Genomic DNA, 16,296 nt, shown 5'->3' with positions numbered 1-16,296 from the left:
CCGTCAACATCATAGTAACTCTTGAAAAGATTCCTCTGTGTCCGGTCAGGAGGTGCTTTTTCATATACAGATAGTTAATCAAATTAAGTCACTTTTGTTTCCCAACTCTTTTGGTGCTGAAATAAATTTTAATTTGTGTCACTGTTTAGCAAAAAACATTTAAATCAATTGTATTGTCATTTTAGAACAATGCTGGTCTCAAAACTCCGTGCATTGATTCATTCAAAAAGCAGAATAGTTAAAACACAACAAAACTAAACATTCAGTGCCTGCAATTTTGCACACAGAAAATGTTCTCTGAATTGCATAAAGCTGTGTATACTGTACACAGAGCTCTGCCAATGCAACTTAGATCATTTGTTTGCAAAACTAAGCGTTTTTTGATTTTTTATATGTGGTAAACTTTTGTTATTGTCTTTAAGTCACCGGTAAATTGTTCAATTCTTCTAAAGGTGTTTGACTCTTTTTTGTAGCTTTATTTTTTCAAAAACGTATTCTATAATCAACATTATTAAATGAGTATTAGTACTTTTGTTATATGTCATGATGTCAATGACTAAATAAATCAAGAATTATACTGTAATAAAAAATAATATTACATATCCATTCCTCATTTAAGCAGTTTGTGTGACAATATTCCTTGAACTTGATGCCTGACTGACGGAAGGTTCACAAGTAAACAATAGTACAAGCACGAATTAAATTGGTCTGATTCAATGTTTTAATGACATAAAGAAATAATTGAAGACACCAAAATGAAATCCACAATGTTTGTCATTGGTTAACATTCTGAAAACAGGGCACAGAAAGAAAGCGTTGTCTTTGTTATTCATTGCTGAAAATTCCAACGATGCAAAGTCTAAAATGTTATTCTGATATATGCAGATTTCATTGTAAAAAGAGATGTTGAATGTCAACAGTGTTGACCGGTGTTTTTTGACCGTACTGCGCTGTGCACGGAGCTGACAGACGTGTCACGTAGCGTGTTCTCACAGGTCCTCATGCCGGCTCAGTGAAGAAGGACGTTTTGAAGAAATATGCCGATAGTGGTTAAAATCACTCCTGCTGCCACGGACGAGGCCTGTTCAGGAGCTGCAAGAGAGGAATTTAGAATGACTGTGTTTACATTTTGACACCAAGCCAGATGATTTAAATTAATTCTAAAACAGTAGCGAAAAACTTCTCAAATGTGAGGATTTGCTGCTTTTTCTCTTTGGGAATGAAATGATCAAAACTTCTTTTTTACGTTTGTTCTCTGCTCCTATTTAAGAATAGTAATCTAACCCTCACTTTGCAACAACATCTCTGGATATCGAGCAGCTTAACGCGTAAGTGCGTTCCTCCAAAATAAAGCAATGATATTGACATTTGATTGACGGTCACAAATTTGAAAAGCCCAAAAAAGAGGCTTGGAAGGTGACGCCCTACCCCGTGAGCTGATGGTGCTCTGGCCAGCTAGCGCGGCGGTCGGCGCGGAGGTAACTCCCAGTGGAGAGACCGGCGCAGGGGTTGCCGGCGTGGGAGCGGTGACCACGAGGCTGACGGGTCCCGAGCGAACGGTGTACGTGCCGGTGAGCAAGCTGCTGACCGTCACCCTCGGACTGAGGGAGCGCGTGCACAGGTCGGGGCACCTCTCAGAGGGCGAGGTGGCGATGCAGAGATTCACTGTGCACTCGACGTACATCTGAAGGAGACAACACGCCAAATAAACACATCAGGACAAACAGTAACTTCAACTATTTATAAGATCACAACTCAGGAATTACTAACTAACAGCAAGGTTGAACCTCGACCAACACGAGCACATCAGCGAGTCTGTGCGGCTCCACCAGGCCGTACTTTAGCTCCCCGTTAGGAGGGGCCGTTGAGTGCATCTATGACCTCCATCCGATATGCCGGGTCAAAGGTCAGAGAGACCTTTGGCCAACAGCACACTATGTGTTCTACGATGCCTTACAGTCAATTTCCTCCATACAGCCGTGTTGGTGGTAAACCGGTTGCCCTCCATTGAGACGTATTTTGTACGTTTTAAAAAAAAAAGGAGGAGCAGCAAAACATGTATTGTGTGAACGCGGTGCACGACAGTACGGACCGTGGATCCTTGGGATTGGATGGAGCTCAAATCGAGGCGGTAAACCTTGGAGTTGTTTTGTTCTGTAATAACCTCAACAGTGCTGCTGGAAGATGAACACCTGGAGGAGGAAGAGTGAGAGAAGTGAGATAATTAATAAAGTCTTTTGTGTACGTGCGGTCCCGCTCAGGTCGGCTGCACGTCGGATACCCTGACTGACCCTTGCTCCAGGATTAAGGTGGCCTGCGCAAAGTCTGCCGTCTCAGACCGGCGGCAATTGCCCACCAGCATGTCGGCCCGTTCGATGCTGCAGTTGGACATCACCTGGAGGTCCAGCTGGGTGAATCTGGACCCGACGGCGAGGGAGCCGGCGTCGTCGGAGGACTTTGCTTCCCGACGCGCCCGTCCCGGCGCCAACTCGAGGGAGCGGAACCTGGCCAGGCGCGTGAAATTTCCCAGGGGCCCCTCCCCCGGCGGGTGAACCTCTAGCCAGATCCCGACCTCGCCGAAGGCCTCCTTCTCGGTGGGGATGCGCACCTCGTACTGCGGGCCCCTGGCCTGGACGCCGGGGATCCGGCAGGCCAGAGGCAGGACGAGGGAGGGCCGCCGGCTGACCATGGTGAACGGACGCACGCTGTGCAAAGTGTTGGTGTAAACCAGCTCCGAACCGGAGTGCTGCGTTTGATCAGAATTCAGCTGGATGAGCGGTCAGTGCAAAGTAAACTGCCCTTAAAGTCTATTTTCAATTTAAATTGAATTATTATTTGTCAGTTGATGAAGAAAAGCAACGTTTAAAATGCACAGCATTAGTTCAACATTTCTCACACAATTTCTCGTATAGATTAAATTGAAGAAGGAAACGGAAGGAGGGCGGAGGAGGAGGCGGCGCATGTTACCACAGCCTCGGTCCCGCAGCCAGTCAGCGAGATGATGGCGGTCAGGTGCGTGCTGTTGTAGGCGACGGGGCAGGTGGGGCTGTTGAGCTGCAGCTCGGCCAGGTCGATGCCGCGCAGCGAGGCGACGGACAGCACCAGAGTCATCTCCGTCTTCCCACACGTCAGCACTGCGGGCCGACAGCAGCACGGTCACAACTCTGCAGGCGCTTCTAACGTTGTGAAATGAACTGGGGGGGGGAAAAAGCGGCAACGTGGTCTCAACCTGTTCCAGGGGGAAGCGTCCTCATCTCCCCTGAAAGGATGGAGACAAGCAGACGTCAGTGTTCCTTTTAGGTTTAACTCTGATGCACGGCTGGCATTCGGGTGACGGAAGGCGCTCTTACTTTGGTGCAGCCACACGCACCGCGGCTCCGACTGCAAACTGGGAGGATGAGAAGTGCAAATCACAACCGGTTGTGTTGCTAAATGTGGTTGGCGGTGTCAAAAAGACACGGATAACACTTGTAAAACCTTTCGGCAGTGGTGGCGCCCACCGTGATGACTCACCTATTGGTGTTGGCAACAAAGCAGACGGGCAGAAGGCGGGGCAGTTGGTTTTCGGAGCGGATCCAGGCCATCGTCATGGCCGCCAGGGGGCCGACTGATTTGAAACCAACCCTGTAGAGGTTGGGGGGGCCGACCACCGCTACCTCTAAAACACTGGGAACACACAGAGAGAGGGAAAGCCCGTGACGTCCGCTGGTCAACGCACGCGGCCGATACCGGTTATTGGGGTTAGACCCGAAAAACCACGACTCCTGTGCGAGAATCATCTGTCACGCGCCACTAAAGGTCCAAAATGTGGCTCTTTGCATCGCTTAATGCTGATTTCTGTTTCTGTTTGGTGTGATTGGTTTCCGTGCGATGACGTGCAAATATTTGAAATTGCTGAATCCCTGAGGGGGGTGGTGGGGGGGGGTGGGGAATGCAGGTGGACCGGTACATCCGGAACACAGTGGGGTTGGGTTCAACCGCTGCAGTGCTTTCCCGTGTAACCGAGACCTTGAGATCATCTATTGTTCTTTCTCTTGAAATGCCAGCAGGCAGCTGGCAGCACCGGCGTGTGAAAGCTGAGCGGAGCAGTGGGACCCGAGGCTGCTCTCCTACCCAGAATGCCGCTCACTGCCTGATGTTCCGTCGCAGCCGAATCAGACGGGAAGAAAGCGGCAGGGGGGGGTCGGTGACTGTGGAGCCCACTTCTTCGCTCAGACCCGAGAGGGGCCGAGAGCAGGACTCTGATTGGCCCAGAGGGGGGAGCGCTCTGTGATTACATCACGACGCCAGCTTCCGGAGTCGTCTTTGCCGCCGCTGTGACGTCAGAAACGTCACTGCTGTTTTAGTTGCGGTTGTCATGTTTTCCTGAAGGTTCCCCTCCAACGAGCCGCCCGTGAATCCTCGAATCTCGCGTTTCCTGCCCCCGGGGGCCAGTTTGGGACCTCGGCTTGTACAGATAACGTGAATTGAACTCCATACTTAGTAGTAATAAAAAGGAAAAATGCACATGCAAGCACGCACCTTTCCGTCTGTGAGGTGAAGCTGGTGTCGAATTGCACCTGCTGGTACGGCAGGACGAACCGCGTGGTGCCCCCCTGGGGGGTGTCGCCCGTCGCCGTCGGCTCATCGAGGCAGCTGGAGGTCGACTCCTCCACTGGAAGGGGAGGAAAGAGAAGGCGACGCGTTTCTAGAACTGCAGACCACACCTGAGAAACTACGAGAGGAAGACGCCAAGAGGGGGGGGGGGGGGGGGGGGGCTCACCGGTGAGAGACAGGTGCACGGGGACACAGCTCAGGGGGCTGCTGTCCGCCACGCGGCGTATTTTGGGAGCGGGAATCCGGTCCTCGGCCATCAGGTAGATGGAGTACTGTCCCGCCGCCGCGTTCCCAGTGAAGGACAACGTGCACGTGTCCTGGGGAAGAAAACATGTGATCAAAATGAGATTTCCTCAGCTCTATTTCCAAAATAAGCCTAAAACAGGTTTAAAACCATTAGACACGTATGTGAGTCATTTAAAGAACACAACCAGAGTGTGGCGGGTATCTGATAACTTTAACTTTTAAATCCACGTCATTTAAGTTCTTTTAACTCTTTGACAGCTTCAGTTCAGTTAGATTCAAATTATGTCAATAAGTCATTTAACGCATAAATAAGGCAGTGTATTATTTTTCATATTAACAAATTGTAAATATGTAAGTAAAATAAGTAAATATGTGATATTATTAAAGGACCATTTACAGTATATAGATGCATGCATAATTAATAATAATGATATATATACATATATACATACACATGTGTGTATCATGATTTAGCCATACTGCATATTGTATATCTATAAATATTTTGTAGTATTTCCACATTGTAGTATTTCTAGTATTTCTTCGTCCACCAGAGATGATGGTGATGATGATGATGGTGACGATGATTCTTCATCGTGTACTGCGAGGTCAGACCCACCTCATCCAGCTCTATGAAGGCGTGCTGAGGGCAGCTGACACACTCTCCCTGGTCGGGCCGAGCGAAGCGGCACGTGACCCGGTCACCGTCCGGGTCCTTCGCCGACAGGGGGAAGTGGTGGGGGCATCCGGCTCGCCCCCTGAGGAGAGGGGAGAGAGAGAGAGAGAGAGAGAAGGTCCTTCACAAACAGAGGTCAAAGGTCTTCACCTGGAGAATGAGGGCACAAGGAGAAAGAGCAGCTTGGACACACTGCACCAGTCCCTCAAAGGAGGATTATTAATATAATAATACAATAATATAATAATTATTATTCATTATTAATGGGGATTCTCTCATTGTGGAGAATAGTCGTCTCTCTTTAAGGCGCAAAGAGGCCTCTGAATGTTTTATACCAAAGAACTAAACATTTAAATCAGACAGCTGCATTAGCCAGCCTTCTTTTGCACACGGCTCTGTTGTCTGTTCTGAATGTTAGATGTAGCAAAACGGCATTATGTAATAAGTCTCTGGAAATGAAAAGTGGCATTATGAAATAAAAGTACCATGAAATAATTAAATGTATTTAATATTTATGTATTTATTGCCTCATTTATTTATTTCATGATGTATTTCAAATGCATATTTCATGTATTTACGTATTTATTCATTTATTTAATTTTGACTAAAGCGGCATTCCATGACTACATGAACCAGGTGTGTGAAATACAACATGTCAGGGGTCAGTTTATCTTCTAAATCAGATGAAATACCAAGTAGTGTTTGCGTTGATTGAAGAAGGTGCGGACATGTAAATAAGTGCGCTTCCGGGGTGCACGCCGTCGCCCTGTTAGCGGTCTTCGTGCTAAGCTAAGTTAGCCGGCAGCTGGTTGAAACTTCACATTTACATTTTTAAGACGAATGCAATCATTTATACGTTAAATTAAAATATGTGTTTGAAGAGCAGGTGTGTGTGTGTGTTTGTACCTCAGTGGAGGAGGGAGACCAACATAAGCAGGTTGGTTCAGTCTGCCGCTGTTTTCTCGAACCTTTGGACTCGCGTTCATGGACACATAAATTTCTGTGTTCGAACTAAACACAAAAAGTTAAATGTATCAGAGAAATTAAAACAACTTAAAGAAGCCTGATTCAATTAACAAGTAATAGAGTCCAATGACACAAGACAAATACTAAATAATAAGTATTACTACCTTCCAAAAAATGCATTACTTTGATAACTTTATCAACAATTAGCAATTGAAAGACCAAAGGTCATAGGACATTTTGTAGAAGGTGAGATGTTTGTTTGACCGTTTAGTAATTATGTTTAGGAAGCAAACAAACCACATCAAGAAAACTTCCACAAGCTAAAAATTATAATAAAACAGGAACAAGAGAAATGATCTTGTTACGGAGGTGATGTATGAATGAAGGTGTGTGTGTGTGTGTGTTTGCGTGCGCGGGCCTCGTACCCTAAATCGATGGTGGCGTTGTAATTGCTGGGCACGGTCTTCTGCCACTGGCGGACGCACCAGCCGGAGCCGGGCTTGGCGCCGGTGAACGGTAGCGGGGTGGCGTGGACCCGGCAGTCCTCCCCTGCAGAGCACAGGCCCGACAGAGACGGACACGGACCGGCAGCGATGGCGCTGAAATGAGCCCGAACCTGCAGGAGGCAAAGGGACGCCATGACGAGCTGCGTGACTTCCCAACATGCACCTGGCCTTGCGTACGTCACAATATATTGAGTTATGGGTGGTGGACATACAATGTCCTTTCCATAGCAGAGGGAAAATATAAACCTATGAAAACCAAGGAGGAGAAATGAAAAAGGGCCTCCAGGATGTTTAAAGATGGGGGGCTTCAGCTGAACAACTCATGTTTCATGGAGTAAGAGCTTTTCTTCTCCCCTGTACGAGGAGTTCACCGTCACCTGAGACAAAGCTCATTAAAGGAGAGAAAAGCGCTGAGCACCGTATTGCCTCCGTCGGCGTCCAGCGGCACGACGTGCACCGCGAGGCCCAGAGAAGAGGCTCCGCAGGCCGGGCAGAGGAGGACCAGCGTCAGGCCCAGCAGCAGGCCGCCCGGGCCCAGCTCGCCCCGCATGGCCGCCGCTCGAGCCTTTAAGGGGGGGGGGGTCGCATGGAGACACAAAGGAACAAATCCTTACAATAAAACATCAACGGGGCAAAAGGGAAAATGAGTAAAATGATAAATTCATATGAAAGACAAACATGAAATAAGGGTTGTAAATATTTTCACATTTATTTCTTGGATTTATTTACGGTGTACTTATTTATATATACTGTGTATATTTTGTAATATTCTTTAAGTTAATAATTAATTAACCTATTTGTTGTGGAGTTCTTTCATTTAATATAATGTAATTTATAGATTTATATCCATCCCTTTAGTCCTAGAACAGCTTTAGTCCTCTAGTCCTTTAGTCCTGTTCCTTGTTCAATTGACTTTGGACCGGCTTGTAATTCTTGTAATTTAAGAGTCATAAAATGCAAAAACAAGTCATGCGTATACATAAATACATGAACAGATAAATTAAAATGCTTATTACCATTCAAATTTTTCCAAATATCTAGTGTTCTTATTCCTTACCTTTTAATGTTTTGTATGGCACTTTGAGACTCCATATGTAGGATGTTTAAGTTTGAAATGTTTAAAAACTACAACCTTTTTTTTAGTGCGGGGGGGGGGGGGGGGGGGGTTAATTCACATTCCCGCCATAACGAGTCCTGACACTTGCACTTTGGTGGCGTCATGTCTGACGTACGCAAGTCTTCTCAGGTGTCTAACAAGGTCTGTGGTTCCTTTCGGATTCACTCCCAAAATAAATGATCATCATGACTTGATATTCAAGTTCCTATTTGGTAACGTAGACCTTACGTTTGAAATACAACCTAATCTCTGCATGTCTCCAATGATACGTCTTAAGAGTTTTAAATATCCACATCTCAGTCAATTAATTCTGGTTAATTAACACTCAGAGGAACATTACAGGTCATTTAGCTGACGCTTTTATCCAAAGCCGGTGCTTGAAACGCCAACTTTGCGGTTCTCGGCGCACCCTCTCTACTCCTGCACCACTTAGTTAAATGTGTTTAACAGTAGTTACGGCAGCTGATTTAACATCCAGGATAACTTTAATATCTCGGCTTAATCCCTGATCCTGGTTTCGTGCAAAAGCCCGAGGATTTTAAAATAGGATTTAGTCTCTGCATGAATCTTGAGCTAAAACTCATTTAAAAATAAATTTAATTTCTACAGTTTGGCGATGCATCTTTGCTCCCATTAGAAAAGGCCGATGCTCTCATGAGTTATACTCAAAACATTGATACTAGAACAATGTCTAGATCCATTTTGCTGTACATTAATGTATTAGTGCCACACTCACACAGAGCATCACATCTGCCTCCTATAGAACATCTGTGCAAGAGGAAGTCATGTGCCAGGTTTTTACTAGTAGAAAATATCTCCTTCAAAACACGTCAAATTCTGCCACATTTCGGCGACTCAAATCTCCACAAAGTGCAAAAACAATCCCACAAACACAATAATTCCCCTTAATTACCTGAACTTCCGCTCAAAAAGCAGCAAAGCGCCGGTGCTGGTTTTGGTCAGTCGATCTTCAGCTTTTGTATTTATCGCTTTTCTAGATAACCAAAGTGTTAAAGTCCCAGCGAAGGTCTAGACGGGCAGCGGACGAGTGTTGTTGCAGTGAACATGTTCCCTCTCTGATCACTGCGGGCGGAGCCTCGCCGGCGGACACAGAATGGAGTCCAACTGGCTCGGCAAGACGGCAAGAAATAGAACTCATGACTAAGAGTGCGTCAGGATGTGTTCACCTGCGGGTGCAGGATGTCACCTGTGTGTGTGTGTGTGTGTGTGTGTGTGTGTGCGTCAGAACAACAAGCATCATGTAAGAAAAGACAAAACGCAAATGTAACGACTAAGATTTTTATTCTAGCAAAAGATTGTTTTCAGAGGGACGACGGAACAGTGTTGCTTTAAAATCAAACAGGGAGCCCCCCCCCCCCCCCCCCCCCCAGTCCTGGTTGCTTTCCTGCAGAAGAAGTGCTCATCTTTCTAGCGGAGGTTACAGACTCCCCACGTCTACAAAGTCGTGTCCTTTTCTGGTCAAATTCCTGGAAAATATGGAGATTTCAATCAGTTTATCCTCAGACGCGTAAGCATCCGCGTTTGGTCAGAAAACCTCGGGAGAGGGCGGGGCTTTGGACCCCCTCCCAGGTAGTTGGATACAAAGATGGCGGCCCGCCGACTCCTTGTACTTCCCGTCGCGCTACTCGCCATTTTTCACGCTGAGCATTTTCCCCTGCAAGTCAGAAAAACGACGTCAGACAAGAGCGAAATCGTCAAACGCACCAACGAAGCGGCCCTCAGGGGCCAATCAGCGGCACGCGCACTTTGATCACGGTCTCCAGCTTGATGGCGTCGGCGGCGAACTTGCGGATGCCGTCGGACAGCTTCTCCACGGCCATGCGGTCCTCGTTGTGCTGCCAGCGGTAGTCCTGCTCGCCCAGGTGGATCTTCTCCAGGTCACAGGCCTTCGCTGCAGGAACAAACCGCCGAGGTCAGCAGTGTTTTTTTAAAAAACAGGTCGAGGTCAAATGATCTGTACTTCAAATGGCAACGTCTCGCTTTGTTGTTCCTCATATTACTTCAGTAAGACTTCCTGCTTGAGTGGAGATAAAATCCTTGATTTATATTTAGCGACTTTTGACACTAATAAAAATAGATCATAAGAATCATTGATATTCATGAGGTGCTTAACATTGATCAGTTATAGTTTAATGTAAAGAGCAAAAAGTTCAGGGAACTTGAGATGAGATTTAACTGTATTTATGGAGCAAAGTGCAGCAATAAGGACAATCAGTCAAAAGCATCATGAATAAGTAATCACAGTTTAAACTAAAATACGAGTCCGAGCCACATGTCGAATAGGGGTGTTAAAAATAAAAATGCACCAACAATAGAACTGCACTTTTAATCTGACAACAAACCAATTATTATAAAAGTACAGCGGGTAAGTCACCTCACCTCACCTCAGGTTGTTGCGCCGCGCCCCCCCCACATGGAAACAGAACACGCCGCTCCCAACGTTAATGTGTCAGAGCGACATTTTTTGTGTGCCCGCAAGCTGCCAGTCTGAACATTCTTCTACAGCACGTCTGACCTCAAAGGAGCGGCGTGAAGCGACACCCCATAATACTCGCCTGGCACCATCGCCAATCATCCCGACGGAAAACCACAACGTTTGCCGTTTTCAGCCGCCACGCAGAACCCTCGTGTCTCCGCCCCCCCCAGTGGACGGGACCACGTTCAAGCATGAAACCCGCGAGCCGATCGACGGCGTCTTCGGGAGAATCCTCCGCCGAGCCGAGTGGCGGAAGCGGGACGGCGTACCTTTGTCCACTCGGAGCGCGGGCGTGACGGCGCTGTGGTCCTGGCTCAGCTCCGCCAGCAGCCCGGGCGAGATGGTGAGCAGATCGCAGCCCGCCAGGGCTTTGACCTGCCCCGTGTTCCTGAAGGAGGCGCCCATCACCACGGTGCCGTAGCCAAACTTCTTGTAGTAGTTGTAGATCTTGGTGACGCTCAGCACACCTGAGCGAGGACAAGGGGAGCGTTTTCAAAAGACGGGAGGACGTTTCCGCAGTAACGGGATGGCGCTCAGTCGCAGCCCTCGAGCCACAAGCTAAACTCTCCCCCGCGACCACCAGCCGTCCTACCCGGGTCCTCGTGCGGCTCGTAGCTGGCGCGCCCGCTGGTCTCCTTGTGCCAGTCGAGGATGCGGCCGACGAAGGGCGATATGAGAGTCACTTTGGCTTCGGCGCAGGCCACCGCCTGCGCAAAGGAGAAGAGCAGCGTCATGTTGCAGTGGACGCCGTGGTCCTTCTCCAGCTCCCTGCGGGGAGAAAGCTCACGTTGAGTCCCAGCGAACACGAGACGGGGAACGAGTCGTTACATGAAACGGTCATTTCTTCATTTGCTTCAAATGTCAAGTCAACTGAAATTCGCACGATAGAAGAATCCATAAATGGAAAAATGTTTAATTAAATGACGCTACCAGAATGAAGAGGCGGAGTTTACAACCTGAATTAAACCCTAAACCTTCAGTTTGTTCTGAGCTGGTTGGTAACCGTTGGTTAGGGGCGGGGCCTATTATCACCAAAACGAATGACGTCTGCAGGCGCATCGTGGATTACAGGAGCTTCCATTATGACGGATTTATTCCAGAGGAACAAAAATAAAAAACAAATCGAAGCAGCAGTGTGAGAAAACGTTTCAGTAGCGATCCGATGGCGCTCACCTGCCCGCCTGGATGCCCTCCCACGTAGAAGACAGCTTGATGAGCACCCGCTCCTTACTGATGCCGGCTTCCTCGTAGAGGGCGATGAGCTTCAGGGCCTTGGCCACCATCGCCGCTTTGTCAAAGGAAAGTCTGCCGGGCGAAGACAAACAACGACCACATCACGGCTGGATGTTGGTTCACCTCCGACCTTTAGGCCGGAGTCGCACACGTGGCTTTGCTAGTGTGTGTGTGTGTGTGTGTGTGTGTGTGAGAGAATAAGAGGCAAACGGGGAGATGAGTCACGGTGTTCATTCATTTCTGATTCGAGAATAACAGGAAGTGACGTATTTGGAATGGGGAGGGGTGACCGTGACCTGTCAATCACTGGGTAGCCCCGCCCTAAGGGATCCCCCGCTGACTCTAAATGCGTCGTCATTCACTACATGAACATCATGCTGTATTGAAGGTTTAGGCACAGAAACCTAAAAGCCTGAATGTGAGCCGCTAGTTAGTTTGTCCCTTCCGGGCTGCTGTAGAAACGTGGAGAACGGCGCCGTGTGGAGGGAGAAACAAAAACAATGATACACATGTTGAGGTAAATATCCTCAGAACCCCATTTAATATTAAATGCCATTCATGTGAATCGTTTTTAATTAAATAGCTGAATCATCTAAAGCAGTGATTCTTAACCATAGGGCCGCGGCCCAAACTTGGGCCACCAGCGCCCCCTAGAGGGCCGCAAAAAACTTTCAGTTTTGCACTTGTGGGCCGCAAGGGCCGCGGGACTGCGTGCAGCTTTCGACCATGTGGTGGCGGTAATGCATCACTCGGTTGTTTAAAAAGCGCCAATACACAGAGAAGAAGACTGTCTACTTCGCAGCAAAAATGGATACGTTTTTAAAAAGAAAAAATGAAGACGAACGTCCTGCCGATACCCCCACCCAGAAGACAAAGTTTTTGCGGAAATACAATCTCGACTTCATTAAATACGGTTTCGTAAATGGAGGAACAGAGGCAGTGCCAAAAGCCAAAATTGAATACAAATCAAACCGAGAGTGAAGTCAATTAAACCTATACAGTGTTAATATTTAATGGGCCCCGGGCCACTTTGTACTATAAAAATTGGGCCTCAAGGTCGAAAAGGTTAAGAACCCCTGATCTAAAGCATGTGACCAGTGAAACGATGAAGAGTGAGGACACCAGCAACCATCTTGGGCGTCATTCTGAAACGCGTTTGCTGGTCGTCGTTTGCCTCCCTACCTGGCATCCACCTCGGTGGAGACTCGGCCCGGGACCTTCTTCAGGATCTCCAGCCCAAAACTGACAAAGAGCTTGTCCATGGCGTTTGCCACCTGCTCCTCCTCCGTCCTGCAGGGAGGACGACGCTGGTTAGCCTCACGTTCCGTACACACAAAAGGGATTTGAATGGACATTGTGTGTGTGTGTGTGTGTGTGTGTGTGGTACAAGAACTGCAAACTGATTTGTGGTCAACCTTCTCACCCGCCTTTGGCGACGCCGTATTTGATGGCCTGGTCCACCAGCGGCTGGTAGGCCGGCATCTTGGCGGCGGCGAGGATGAGAGACGGGTTGGTGGTGGCATCTTGAGGCTTGTACTCCTCGATGGCTGCAGGACGGAGCAAACGATTTAATTTACAAATACGAGTGCATTCGTTAATAAAATACAAAAATAATCTACAACTACAAAAAATAAATGCTGCTCTATAAACCCAATTAAAAAGACCAAAGTATTTATAATAATATTTGTGTTACCTTTCATGAACAGGTCTGCAAGTCTATCTTACAACTCCTCACGCGGATCAACACACCGACCAAATGTAACCTGTTGAATCTACAAATACCTGCTGCTGTCAGATGGAACATGGCGCCACCTACTGGACAGAACGTGTGAGCAGCCGACAACTATTCAGACTGACTGAAGCAGGTGGAGCGGTTCTTTTTGAAATAAGGTTCACGGTTAAACAACGTATTGACATAAATTATTAATTTGTTGTTTATTCCTAAAACTTGATTAGATGCTGATTAAGAAGTCCTCTGATGATAACAAGCGAGCGGAATGTTTAGCACTAAAAAGTGCACCATGAACGGACTGGAGTCATTTATGCAGCAGCGTGCCACAAGCAACTTTTAGAACTCCACTGTTACAGCTTTTAATTCGATATGCAGGAGCTTCTTCACGCGCCGCTCGAGGCTTTTTGTGTCAGCGGACGATTGTTGCTGCAGAATCCAGCCGCCGCCGCCGCCGGCTCTTCAGCGGAAGGACAAAGCCGGCCTCTGTTCTGCAGCCAGTTGTCGTCGTCGTGCCCCCCCCCCCACCTCCTCCCCGCTTCAACAAAGTGAATAAATTGGATCCTTCTGCGAGTCAGTGGCTTTGTGCTAAATACTTCACAGAGTTAAGTGCTGCTGATTACAGCAGTATTCCCATAACGCGGGTCTGGCCTGTCTGAACCTGGGGCATTAAAATAGAAATGGTTTGTAAGCTCTACATAATTTAATATCCATCCCGAATACATTTACACTGATTATTCACATCAAATAGGAAAATATATAGCCTGAGGTCACGACAGTCAGATTTCAGCTTTAATCTAAGTGTGTGTGGACAGTAGAACTATACTAGAAAAGGTACATCGTAATACCACCGTTTTAGCCTTTATTATTTTATGGGTCTTTTTTTGCAAATATGTAGTTAGGCGACATAAACACACACAAACAACCTGTTTCTTTTGTGACAACGTCATTGTAGAAGATCAGAGCGGGAAGAGTAGAGCGGTAACGCTCCTGTGCAGAGGACGGTTTATCACTATTCGCAAATAATAGAAGAGCTAAAAGTGTTGTGTGATTTCACTGTATTGCAGCTTCTTACAATCTGGACCACATGATTGATGAAAAGTATGCACATGAATAAACCATCAATAACTGAAGGCAAGCTGCCTTGTTCAAGATTTTACAGGCGCCGCCGCCGCCCCCCCTTCCCATTTACTTCAGGCAACATTTTCTTGCCCAACATAGTCATGTGAAGAAAGAGCGAGCAGTTGCTCCATCTCTGACCACGTTGTTGCAGCTCTTAGGGGAAACAGACGTGTCCAAACCTGCATCCAGTGAAGCGTAACAACAGTCACGCAACAGGTACATTTTTGAACAGAAAAGAACAGAAAAGAGAAGTAAACGGCTGGTGAATCTTGAGTAACCGCTCTTTCCACCATCATAAACTAGTTTCTAATGACTGAGAAATCCACAGATTGAGGGACGATCTGATTACATTGTGTTACCACTGCTCATGTTGCAGTGATGTTAGAGTTCAAGTGTATTGAACTGAATCATTGCTTATCGAACTGTGACCACTTTCTCTGTCAGAGTTGTTGTCTTTAAATTGTTATCTGTGCATCAGTTGTAATTGCAAACTTTTTAGGCCTTCAGACTACTGTAACAAACCTGCACAGAACTTGACTGTGCAGGCTTCAACTTCTGTTTTACCCGTGAAATGCCAGAACCAAAGATCTGAGACCATAAAAAACCCTTTTGATAAGCTAAACATGCATGTAGCTGTGCATGCCTTGATATTCTATTAAGCTCCTTGTTCAACACGCAGAGGGCCCCTGCAGACACGTTTAAACCCACCAGCGATCAGAGGGTCACACCGGTTCTGTCGTGTCACGGTGAGTCTGCAAGCTCTCGGATAAGGAACTATCCGGCGCCTTTTTTTTTTTTTTTTGCGTCACACACTGCGATTGTATTTCTGCAAACAGTTCCTCATTCTGGCCCGTTGAGAAAGGCGACCTTTGACCCCTTCGTGGAGAGGACAGGAAGCAGGAGAGGAGAGATCTCCGTTAAGAGGGGACTTTCACCCCGGCGCATGCGCGGTGCGCGCAGCTCGCAGCTCGCTCCAAGCGGGATAAAAAAAAATAAAAAAAGAGGCGAATGTTCGCGGTTCTACGGAACAAGCGCGGCGGTCACGCTGTAAGCTAGCGTCGTTTGCTGCGGTGGCTAGCGTAAGAAATAAAGCTGCCGAAGCGGCAAACGGCAGAAACAAGTAATCGGATTATCAGATAATCAACTTTCGAGGGCAACTTGAGTTGACACAGTTAACGGCTGTAACAGCACGCCTCAAAGTTCTGCAACAGCAGTTAGCCAAGTTAGCAAACTCCAGCCCCCTCGGATTGAACTGGATACGACTGACGCTAAAGTGAAAGCACCGTCATTCCCACTGGAATCGGTGGGCTAGCATGCTAACCCAGCTAGCTACTACTCAAACGCAGCTTGCTTGTCCTCCCATTACCGTTAAAGTCTCCGGTGTCCGCCACCACCACGGTGTGCTTCTTCAGCTGGCTCAGCGCGGACTCCATCTTCCTCCGTTTGTCGGGTGACAGCGTGGACATGATGATGAGCGGGGACTCGGGACTGCTTTTTATACACAGACAACACGTGAGGCCGGGCGGAATGTCACTGAGGCGCGGGAGCGCGCGCGGCGGCAGAGGGAAGGGGGTCGGCGGGGACGCGCGACGCCAGGCGGCGGGGACG

The 16,296-nt window shown here is 47.6% G+C and overlaps 2 protein-coding genes across 2 annotated transcripts; both read right to left on the bottom strand.

The window, feature by feature from the left end:
* Window positions 1–701: 701 nt before the first annotated feature.
* LOC120831270 (uncharacterized) lies at window positions 702–9,191 on the bottom strand. The gene is made up of 15 exons (XM_040196625.2): window positions 9,021–9,191; window positions 7,409–7,555; window positions 6,910–7,100; window positions 6,425–6,529; window positions 5,462–5,600; window positions 4,763–4,913; window positions 4,522–4,654; window positions 3,514–3,666; window positions 3,351–3,388; window positions 3,230–3,259; window positions 2,968–3,134; window positions 2,292–2,746; window positions 2,093–2,192; window positions 1,429–1,684; window positions 702–1,092 (listed from the first exon to the last, which is right to left on the bottom strand). Exons 2-15 carry the CDS (start codon window positions 7,538–7,540, stop codon window positions 1,010–1,012), a joined length of 2,133 nt encoding a protein of 710 aa, XP_040052559.2. The 5' UTR covers window positions 7,541–7,555; window positions 9,021–9,191; the 3' UTR covers window positions 702–1,009.
* Window positions 9,192–9,392: 201 nt separating this feature from the next.
* Window positions 9,393–16,296, bottom strand: taldo1 (transaldolase 1). The gene is made up of 8 exons (XM_040196637.2): window positions 16,055–16,296; window positions 13,261–13,384; window positions 13,020–13,127; window positions 11,778–11,909; window positions 11,197–11,372; window positions 10,874–11,071; window positions 9,874–10,019; window positions 9,393–9,782 (listed from the first exon to the last, which is right to left on the bottom strand). The coding sequence occupies exons 1-8, from the start codon at window positions 16,152–16,154 to the stop codon at window positions 9,750–9,752; spliced, it is 1,017 nt and encodes a 338-aa protein (XP_040052571.2). The 5' UTR covers window positions 16,155–16,296; the 3' UTR covers window positions 9,393–9,749.

This window comes from Gasterosteus aculeatus, chromosome 12 (genome assembly GCF_964276395.1).
Source record: "Gasterosteus aculeatus chromosome 12, fGasAcu3.hap1.1, whole genome shotgun sequence".
Taxonomy (NCBI): Eukaryota; Metazoa; Chordata; class Actinopteri; order Perciformes; family Gasterosteidae; genus Gasterosteus; species Gasterosteus aculeatus.
Note: the sequence above shows the minus strand (reverse complement) of the source record. Positions and strands in the feature narration are given on the sequence as shown.